Raw genomic sequence first — 11,252 nt, 5'->3', positions numbered from 1 at the left:
ACTATTTTTGTTCAGGAAATTTATGTAGTATTATTTTTTTATTCTTTCAGCTTCCTTTTTTATCTAATTTTTAATTTTTATGCCCTTTTATGTTATTGAAGGAAAAAAATTATAGACAGAGGGACTTAAAAAACTAAAAAAGAATATAAAAAATAAAAAACTAAATAATTAAAAGATCGGAAGAGAAGAAAATAGTACGAGAACTTTTTAAATAAAAGTGGTGTAATATATGGATGTTTGGATGGGTTTAGCCATAATAAGTAAGTTATCCTATTTATTTTATGAGTACTTAATTAATTTGAAAATCGCGAGTTCGAGCCGTATTGACGTAAGCAGACGTTTAAAATTTGTCTTCCTCAAAAGACATATACCATTCAAGTAGAAATTAGTCTAAATGTAAAAGATTTAAAGGTGTCGTCTCATAGTTGAGACGCGTTTAGAAAATCTCATGGACTCTATTTTCAAAAAAAAAAAAACATCACGTTTTTTTCTGATTATATTTCAATTTTTTTTAAAATTGTCAGTTTTTTTGTAATGTTCAATTTCGTCAAATCCATTTGTTCAAATTAAAAAAAAAATTACTCAAATATGCTTTCTTGTTCGATATTTAGTCTGAATTTTGATTTCGTTTAGTTCTAAGAAATTAAAAAATGAACATATCTAGATTATGTATCAAACATAAAATACATTTTTCAATTTTTTTCTTTTCAAATTGAAAAAATGGATGCAATTGAAATTTAAAATTGAAAACAAAGATAAAAGTTGGCAATTTTAAAAATTTGTGATACACTAATTTTTTTATTGTGATTGGTCTTTTTTTTTGTCGTTTTTTATTGTTTTTTATTTTATTATATTATGCTATTTTATATTTACAATTTTAATATAGACACGCACTTAAAATTTTAACGACTCTGACATGGTTGTTAATCAAAACTTAAGATTAATACAATTCTTATAGTGAGGAATTTGATTCCATATGCCATCACTTTGGTAGGTTGGTGGATTATATAACCGGTCTTTTTTCAATGCCTTAACTCCTAACTCAGCCTCAAAAAAAAAACTCCTAACTCCTGGTCTTTAGTTGACCGCATTCCTATAGAAATCTTTCCCTACGGAGAAACTTCTTTAATTCTAAAACAAACATCGTGAATTCCCTTGCAAAACTCGTTTGTTCAATCACACGTGGGGTCTTTCTTTTGGGCAGCTGTTCACCGTTGGATCTCGCCAATACAGCCCCTACCAAATCTCTCTTTATTCTGGCATATAAATGAAGGGATCGAAGAGATTATGGCAGATTATGTTCACCAAGAAATGACCCGAACACCCGAAGGTAGCCGCACAAGCCTAAGAGTAAGAGATAGTTTAGGTTTGAAATTTCTTTGGAGCTGAAAATTGTCTTTTAAGTTTTTCCCCCTAAATATCCACTTTCCTACCTTTTTCAAGCAATTTTGGGAAAAGGTTCAAAATAACCCCTCATGTAACTTCTGTATCTCTCATAAACCCTTGATTATTTTAGAGTCTAAAAAAATGACCCTAACGCTGTCCAAACCTGAAATTCAGACCCTTCCTAGAAATGGTCATTTCTTTAAGCTGTTAAAAGGCTGAGCTGGGCACATGATGGCCTACTATTGCAGTTACTGTGTCACGTCATATGTTCTCATCGCCGCTGCATCTCCATCATCGCCTGCTAATTCGTCGACGTCTTCACAGCCCAGCTTCTCCAATACCGCTGCATCTCTCTAAACTACACCTATCGTCCAGTGTTAATTTTACGGTAAGCATAAACTAGTCGAACTCCAAACAGAATGTACACTGAAATTCAATAACAGACAGGATGTGCACTGAAATTCAATAACTGTTCAAGAAACTAACTCACTTTAAAAAGTAAACTTATCAAATTCAACGCCAAAAACCCATAATCAGAATGCTTAAAACCTAGTCAGTTCCAGTAGCATCATATGATGTTAAAGTTAAACAACATTCTGTTTTGGGTAGTTTAACAAGTCAAATGAATAACAAATAAGAGCACTTCCAGCCTTAGCACAGAAGTTTAACTAATAAACCTGTCATCTGCCACAAATCACAAATTCCATTTCCCTTTCACTTAAAGATTTGAAACTTTACAATCCAAGTAAAGCACAATACATGTGATAATATGAAGTGATTGCATCAAGCGTATCCCTTCCCGCGGCAATTTAGACAACGCTGAACCCTGAATATAAAAATAAATGTTCAATCAAAGCACCACAGTTTATTTCCAGGAAAACCCAAATAACTAACCTGTGACCATCACAAGTAGGACAAAGGCAAGGGTTAATAACAATAGGATCATATAAAGGTGACCACTTTATAGTAGCGTCGCCTTTGCATAGCTTGCATATATAAAACCCTTTTCCTCTGCAAACCCCACATGGCATTCCATTCTTTCTCTATAGTCAAAACAGTAACTAAAACCTTTTATCAAATCAATTAAAATGAGTGGAAAAATAGGTTGTTTTTGTAAGAAAATTACCAGCTTGTGCTCGTTAGCTTGACGAAAAGCGCCCATAGCTAGAGCAGAAGTTATATTGAGAGCGGCTAAACCGCCCACGCAAATTGCAGCTCCTGAGATTAGTGTCTTTAGCGGCTTTGATATCATTCTTGGGATTTTCTTCTAAGCGGAATTTCGTCGAACAGGTTGAGTGGATAAAACAGAGCTCAGCTTTGGTCTATCATCAATTTTATCCTTTCAAATTAATTAATTCAGCACCTTACAACATGAAATACACAATATTTTTTCTTTTTGACCGAAGCAGAAGAAAATAAGTTGACTAGTAAAATTCTGCAGAGTGTCAATCTTGCACAGACAATGTGACAAGATTTTTTTAAAGAAAGGTTGATAAAAATATGAAAATTTTCAGATGACTAGTAATTAGATTACTTCCATACCTTGACAAAGAAACACACTTTCTTGAACTGAACTTCAAATTTTCAACCTGAGCTCTATATTTATTTTATTGATTTAGTAAAATTTTAAACCGATATCCAACCAAGTATATAATCTCTCTCTCTCTCTCTCTCTCTCAAATTTCCTCTCCCTTCCCTCTAATCAACTTCCTCTCTATTTCATCTCTTAAAGAACGAATCAGAAAATCACCCTCTCCGCCCATAAAAATTTAGTATTTTATAAACTTAGACTTTATTTCAATAAATTTATTTTAATAGTTTTTCCGGTATAAATTTTAGTATTTTTTTGCTTGAAAATTTACGTTTTTATATTTTTGTGGTGTGTTTTTTTAGATCTCTCAAGAATCTCTAATAATTGTTCAAACTTCATAGTCAATTTCTTGTGGATCTAAAATTTTTGGATGGTTGTAATTCTAACTTTTTAAAATTTCATTGAAAATAAAGATCGGAAATATTAAGTTTCAACGGAGCAAGCGGATTGCCGGTCAAATCGGAAGGAAAAATCGAAGACCCGTTCCAACGAAACTTCGCTCTCAAGTCTCGTTCGGTCCTTTCATACGGAATCGATATCTAGATTTGCCTAATTTCGATTTATTTTTTATTTGTATCTTGGGTTGTTTGTTAGTATTTTAGATCTAAAATTGTTATATAACTTTCCAATTTACTCTACATCAATGAATATTTTTTTTTAAAAAAAAATATGTATTAATAAATCAGCAAATTTAGTTCTATTTGGTTTTTTTTTTTTGATAATTCTATTTGGTTTTATTTGTTTTGATAATCACCCGATAATACATATACAAGCATTGAGAATTATGAAAAATTATATTGACTATGATCAATATAAACTGTAATTTATCTCAATACACTATAACTTTTAAAAAATATCATTAAATTTGATTTTTAAATGATAATCACATTTCTAATAAAAATTATATAATTTATGTTTGATTTGATTTATATATATTTTAAACTGTAAATTAAACTAATGATATTATTTTTATTTCTTAAGATTAAAACTGAATTAATAATTATTTAAATTATGATTTCTGATTTAGTTTTTTTTTTTTATATATTACCACTACCTATCAGGGAACATTAAATTGAGCCCCCCCGCCGGTTTATATTACCTGTACCATTTTGTGCCCAGTAGCGCGGGGGAAAGCGCCGACCGATAACGATGGCAGAAGTTGTTTTGAGAGCTTCTAAACCACCGATGCAAATTGCAGCTCCTGAGATCAGTGTGTTTAGCTGCGCTGGTATCATTGTGGGAAATTACTTCTCAGGGAAATTTCGCCGAACAGTTGCAGTGCATAAAACAGAGCTCAGCTTTAGTCGATCAGATATTTTACTCTTGCAAATGAATTAATCCACAACCTTACAACATGAAACGCACAGCTCTCTTCTGACCGAAGCAGAGTAAAAAAAGTGGATGCGTAAAATTCTTCAGAGTCAATCTAGCAAAGACAGTAAGTATTTGTATTACATATTAATTTATGTTTTGACTTGTGTTCGGTTCACCATGCATTGTAGTTCAAAGACAGAACAGTCTCATAAGATTTTGCTGCTTCTATACATAATATGGTTTGTTCAATAACACAAAGAAACTTTAGAGTGGTATGCTATGCTGTTTCTTTGTGTATAGCAAATGGAATTGTTGATATATTAATGGTATGTTATTAAACCTACTTTCTTTAGTTCTAGTTTTGTATCAACGCACCAAACTTTAGGCTGTAGAAACTAATTAACTTTTATTAATTATCATTAACTTTCATTAGTTTCGAACAGTCTGATAAGATTTTCTCTTCATTATTCGATGCCTAATTTGTTCACTTTTATTTTATATACATAGATGATTTTTTCATCCTTTCGTAACACTTCTTGATATGTCATCTCTGACGTTCAAAGTCATTAACCTGCATAGTTTTCTTTACTAATTCAACTCTAGCTCATCGTCCAGCAATTAAATTATTTATGGACTCTATTTGATGATATGATACTATATAGAAACTTCAAATTATAAAGTTGGAACCCAGCCGCACAAAATTTATTAGTTTTTACCAAATACTATTAACCTTTATGAACACTTAAACTCTCTTAATTTTCCCATACAGAATACTGAGATATTAAAAGTTAGTCAATCTCTTGTGGAGACAAATGTGCAGGAAGACAAAAGCTAACAATTTCTGGATTGTACCAATAATTTATATATAGAAATAAGAATGAATCAAATAAAAAAATATAGAATATGTACTAAATTATTCAAAATATGAATAAATTATACCTATTAGTTTGATTAAGTAAAATAATGTTGGTCCTTTTTTTTCCTTGTCTTTCAAATTTCTAAATTCTATCTTTTGACGTTTAAAATTCAACAAATATCAGACTCAAACAATTTTAAAATTGACTATCAAATTTTTGATAGTTAAATAGATAATTCTAACGTTTTTATCGTTTCTTGTCAGCCAATCTATCTTCAGACCTTCTAGTTTCCTTTAATTAATTACTTAAACATCAGCATACTATTATAATGATAGTCAACACTAATGATAGAATTAAGAAGCCACCTCCTTTCAGGAAAAAAAAGAAAGAATAAATAGTTAAATGGTCTGCGGTAGTTGTCATTCTTACGCAGTCCATTTTCTGAATTAAACATTGTGAGTAGTACTTGAATCTGTAAATTTCGAAGAAACAGCAGAGGGTGCAATAATGGCAAGACAATTCATGAAAAAGTCATCTAAAAGGAGATAAACTGCAATCATAAGAAATCTGTTAAAACATTATTTTTATTCTGAACTTACATTCTAAAATAAAACTCAAGTTTTGAAAGTAGCAACTCTTAACAGTTATTCAAAAAAAATAACACTATAATAATCATATTGATGGAAACTTGGAAACTCTAGCAGCTTATTTTATTCCATTACTTCAACATAAACATACTATAATACTGATAGTCAATTTTAAGATTTTAGCTCTTTTAGTGGATGAATAATTATCATTACCTAATTTATTCCTGAAATGAACATTGACTTTGTATAAATTGACAAGCTAGTATGGAAATTTGTCGAGTTTTATGTTTCAGTATTTCCTTTCTATTTACAGAAAACTTATGAAACTTTATTTTTATGACCTATTCTTGTAAATTTGACGTTTTACCATTTCTCTCTTAATTATTTTTTAAATGGTTTCTGTTTTTGTGCAATATAGCTGCTAAGTAATAAGCACATTGGCTTGTCAACACATGAAAAATTATCTGAGAGGATATTTATTGCAATATAAGTTTTTCTCACTCTTTTAATCTCTCTTTATCGTCTAAAATGAGAGACACATGTTTGAAATTTCCTGTCAAGCTTTACTTTTTATGTAGCACCCTCTTTCTCTGCCTGTCTCTTGCTATAGACAGCGACACACTTAAACCAGGAGACATTTTGTACAACAATGAAACATTAGTCTCTAAAAGTGGAATCTTTGAACTAGGCTTCTTCACTTCAACTGAGACCATGAGCAATCATTATTTAGGAATTTGGTTCAAAAATGACAAAAGAAAGAAGCCAGTTTGGGTGTCCAATCGAGACAGCCCTTTGACAACTTTTTCCGAATTTCTTACAATCAGAAAGTCAGATGGAAACTTGGTGATGTCAGATACAACAAGGCAGCAACCTGCTCCTATAGTTAACCTTGCTTCTTTAGCAACAAGCAGCAATACTACCGCAACGCTTCTTGATTCAGGAAATCTAATTCTGAAGCTGAACGGAGAAATTATCATATGGCAGAGTTTTGATTATCCGACAGATACGTTCCTCGCTGGAATGAAATTAGGTTTTTTCAACATGGATACTGATGATGTCCGACAAGCATACCTTTTATCCTGGTACAGCCCATCTCTTCCAAGCAGCGGTTCATTTGCAATTTCCATAAATTCTGATAATAAATCGCAGTTCAGTGTATTTTACAGTAGTAAATCAGCCAGAGAAGTTGGACACTGGGATGGCAGTAGATTCATATTCAATATGGAAAAATCTTTAGATAAATACAATTTCAGCTATGAATCAAACGACAAGGAAGTTTACATTACTTTTGATAACAAGGGAAACTCAACAGCTTCATGGTTTGAAATAGCTTCAACTGGTGAAATCAATGAATACACCATGACAGAACAAGGGGTTGAAGAGATTAATCATTCATTATGTCATGGTGTCTCAGCTTTCAACCTTAATGATTGCCTGAATTTGCCGTCGAATTGCAAAGATGGAGATAACTTCTCAGAAAATAAAGGTTCAATGCCTATTTTAACCATGTATACTTGGTCTGGCCTTATGAGCCTCAGTAATTGTGAGATAATATGCAGCGGTAATTGTTCATGTGTTGCATTTGCTTCATTAGAAGACCAAGGAAAAAATTGCGTACACTATTATGGAGACAGAAAGAATATTCTGAACATCATAGGAAAAGGAAATGACACGATCTATGTTCGAGGCCAAACTTCATCAGGTTCTTGACTGTAACTTCTGCAAAAGATTTCATGAATTTGTTAATATTTTCAATTATTCATCAGCACTTGTGGTATGAGTGGCAAGGATCTCAGTTCTCCTTAAGCAAAATCTAGATTTTGAGTCTTGTTGTGGATCCACCCAATTGGACTCTAGATTTAGTTGAGGCTAAAATTGTTCAATGAATTGGGTATCCGCCTGGTCCTTCTAGCTCCAGCCCGGTTGGACTGGGTGTAGATACTTAATTTTACCTTTAAGTTCTGTCTGAGTCTCAACTCGTATCAAATCCATTTGTATGCGTTTGAATTTGTATCTTAATTAAAATTCTATATGAACTCGAAAAAAATCTGACAAAATCCGTATAAATTCGATTTATGGATTTGAGTTAGGATAATATATATTAGATCTGAACCGGGTTCTGACCAGAATTGAACTTACATGTAAAACATCAAGTCCAGTTTAGTCCGGTTCGAGCCTGCCCAAGCAATGTCGATAATTAGGTATAGCTGAGGCCTAAAGTGACTTCTGAATATCGGGGAACTTGCATCAGTAAAATAACATTCCCAGTTTGAACTTCAACAACTATGTGTTTATACATGATTCATACTGCTTCTATTTGATTTTAAATTTATGATCATCTTCTTTCCTAAGGTAAACAACGTAGCAAGCTATGGCGGGCAATAGCAATCCCATTAACCACTTTGATAATAGTGGTTATGATTGCCTTCTATTTCAGACGACGAACAAAAGTAAACCGTACAGGTACCTTTTCTAACTCATTGAACAATATGTATTCTATTTCTTAACTACAAGACATTGAATTGAATAAACATTTGCATATCATCAGAAACTGATAGAAATCCTGACACCGTTAGAGACGCAGCAGGTTTATTAGCACTTCCGTTAAGCTTTGACAAGCCAAGTACTGATGATGCTCGAACAGATCATGAACTGCCATTTCTAAACTTTTCTTGTATAGTAGAAGCCACAAAGAACTTCTCTGCAGCAAATAAGATTGGAGAAGGTGGTTTTGGACCTGTTTACTTGGTAAATTTCAAACTATAGGCTGTCTGAAAAAATACATATTCTCAAAAGGGAAACATTGAAAAAGAAAATGTGAAATGAATTTTTTTAACAAAATAGATTGTAAGTATAAAGTTTTGGAGTCTCTGAAGTGTTTCTAAAAAAAAAATGAAACACTGAAATGTTGATCTCTATGTTTCGTGCAACATAATGAAAACTATTTCTTGATTATATAAAAAATGTCTTATTGCAGGGGATGTTATCAGGACAGGAAATTGCAGTCAAAAGACTATCTACAAGCTCAGGACAAGGATTAGAGGAATTCAAAACTGAGGTACAATTGATTTCTAAGCTTCAGCACATAAATCTTGTCAAGCTTTTAGGTTATTGCATTGAACAAGAAGAGAAGATACTAATCTATGAGTACATGCCCAACAAAAGCTTGGATTCCTTCATTTTCGGTTCGTAAAATATATCTCAATGCCGTTACTTGTCTATTATATTGCACGGAAGCTCCGTAAATCCTACGTATCTTGTTTGTACTAATTTCTGAAAATAAATCTTAAATTTGCAAAACTATATATTTATAACCTATTTTTATAAAAATATATTTTCCCATTTTTATTTTGGGTTAGTTTTATAAAAAATCACGATCTTTACACGAAATTTCATTTTAAGCACGACCTTTAAAAGTTGCCATAAAAAACCATGACTTTTTATTTTTTTTCAAATTTATCATTTTAGTGTAATTTTTTTTCACTAAGTTCTTCATTAAACCATTAATTAAAGACCCAAATTATAAATCGACACCAAATATTATTATCTTTCGGCTAGAGTATGTAGGATTAGTAATTTTTCGTCAGAAAAAACACACCGAATTTTACTTTGGTGATAGATTTGAAACAAAATAAAAGGTCATGCCTTTAAATGCCAACTTTTAAAGGTTGTGATTAAAATGAAACTTCGTGTAAAGGTCGTGATGTATTATGGAATTAACCCTTTTATTTTAGTGTATCCTGTTTGCGTGTATACATAGTTTTTCTGGTCTTTTGCACTCTATTGATTTCTTTCATCTGATTGAGGTTCTATATGCAGATCCTTTAAAGCAAAGACTTATAGATTGGAGACGGCGCAAAAACATCATTGAAGGGATAGCTCAAGGACTCCTTTATCTTCACAAGTATTCAAGACTAAAGATAATACACAGAGACCTCAAAACTGGCAACATATTGTTGGACAGTCATATGAATCCCAAAATTTCAGATTTTGGGATGGCAAGAATTTTCTCTGATAATGAATCAAGATCACAAACAAAGAGGGTTGTTGGAACATAGTAAGCAACCTCAGAACCAGTATTATACATTGCACGAAAACTTGTCTCAGATTTATATTTTGCTGTTTTGAAAATGCATTGGAAACTTCGAAACTCTATCTTTATAATTCTATTCTACTGAAAAATATTGTCTGCTTGTTTCCCATTTCATCATTTTCTGTTTCAGCGTTTTTGCTTCCATACTACATTTATATATATATATTAATTCTCTGGTTGTTTGAACAGTGGATATATGTCTCCGGAATATGGAGTCCATGGCGTATTCTCTACAAAATCAGATGTATACAGTTTCGGAGTTATTGTGCTGGAGATCATCAGTGGCAGAAGAAACAATTCCTTTTTTGAATCTGATGATGATGAATCAACTTTGCTAAAACACGTAAGTAAATGCAATATCCAGTGTTTTAAGAACCGACCCACATTGGTCAGTTGATCTGATGTCAGTCCGGTTCGGTTCTTCCTTAAAAATGGAAATGCTTTTGAACTGAAAAAAAAAACTATAAGAATTGAAAAGTATTGATTGATCAGGTTGAACCGTGAATCGGTGGCTCCACCGATTCGGCAACTGGTTCGAATTTTGGAACACGGGTTTATATATTTTCATTCTCGTACAAAGTTTGCAAATAAAATTAACTTTTTGGGACATTTCAAGGCTTGGGAGCTGTGGAATGGGGGAAGATCGAGCGAGTTGATAGATCGGGAATTGGGCGATTCATTTACGGTGGATGAGGTTATGCAGTGTGTTCAAGTGGGTCTTTTATGCATACAAGATAATGCAGAGGACAGACCAACAATGGCAGATGTTGTAGCAATACTGAACAGCGAAGGGGCTGTATTGCCTACTCCTAAACAACCTTTTTTTGCTACTCATTTGAAACCAGGATTTGCTGATCATCCCTCAAGAAAGCATTCACCTTCTATCAACCTTGTTACATTTTCAAATGTTGAACCAAGATAAAGTAGAATATTGTAAGGTACATAATATTTGATTCAATTAAATGTTGAACCTGGATAAAGTAGAAAACTGTAAGGTATTGTTTGGTTCAGGCAAATGTTGAACCCGGATAAAGTAGAATACTCTCATTGTTTGGTTGAATTCTACTTGAGATTCATTCAAAGGTATAGAATTCATTTAAAATGAATTAAAACTGTATTTGGAGTAATTCTACCTTAATAAATTTAATATTTTATTTTGATCATTCATTTTATGCAAGGTGTATTTATCATTCTCTTTTAATTAAATAAGAATAGAGTTTTCATTTCATAAAATATGTTAGAATCGGCTCTTCAAATTGCTGAGTTAGGATGGCTTAAGGTAAATGTGGACGCAGCGGTTTTCTCCAGGAATGAGGGCATAGGAGTCGGCATCGTCGTAAGGGATTGGCGTGGGAGTCTAGTTCAAGCAAGACTAGTGAAGTTTCATGGGAATTATTCTCCGAGAGTGGCAGAGGCAATGGGCA

The 11,252-nt window shown here is 32.5% G+C and overlaps 2 protein-coding genes across 7 annotated transcripts; one reads left to right on the top strand and one right to left on the bottom strand.

Annotated features, from left to right (window-relative positions):
- Positions 1-1,856: 1,856 nt before the first annotated feature.
- LOC126684916 (protein BUNDLE SHEATH DEFECTIVE 2, chloroplastic) lies at positions 1,857-2,919 on the bottom strand. Its single transcript, XM_050379523.2, has 3 exons — positions 2,513-2,919; positions 2,281-2,429; positions 1,857-2,212 (listed from the first exon to the last, which is right to left on the bottom strand). The coding sequence occupies exons 1-3, from the start codon at positions 2,636-2,638 to the stop codon at positions 2,170-2,172; spliced, it is 318 nt and encodes a 105-aa protein (XP_050235480.1). The 5' UTR covers positions 2,639-2,919; the 3' UTR covers positions 1,857-2,169.
- A 1,100-nt stretch (positions 2,920-4,019) lies between these two features.
- LOC126684760 (G-type lectin S-receptor-like serine/threonine-protein kinase At1g11330) lies at positions 4,020-10,991 on the top strand. Of its 6 annotated transcripts, none has more exons than XM_050379513.2 (8): positions 4,022-6,817; positions 6,902-7,437; positions 8,088-8,198; positions 8,284-8,483; positions 8,713-8,920; positions 9,555-9,792; positions 10,018-10,171; positions 10,445-10,991. In XM_050379513.2, exons 1-8 carry the CDS (start codon positions 6,264-6,266, stop codon positions 10,748-10,750), a joined length of 2,307 nt encoding a protein of 768 aa, XP_050235470.1. In that variant the 5' UTR covers positions 4,022-6,263; the 3' UTR covers positions 10,751-10,991. The 6 variants fall into 6 exon arrangements, with proteins under 6 accessions (XP_050235469.1, XP_050235470.1, XP_050235468.1 ...); XM_050379515.2 differs by having other exon boundaries at positions 4,023-4,415; positions 6,466-7,437; XM_050379514.2 differs by having other exon boundaries at positions 4,023-4,415; positions 6,424-7,437.
- Positions 10,992-11,252: the final 261 nt, after the last annotated feature.

This window comes from Mercurialis annua, linkage group LG1-X (assembly GCF_937616625.2).
Source record: "Mercurialis annua linkage group LG1-X, ddMerAnnu1.2, whole genome shotgun sequence".
Lineage (NCBI taxonomy): Eukaryota > Viridiplantae > Streptophyta > Magnoliopsida > Malpighiales > Euphorbiaceae > Mercurialis > Mercurialis annua.
Note: the sequence above shows the minus strand (reverse complement) of the source record. Positions and strands in the feature narration are given on the sequence as shown.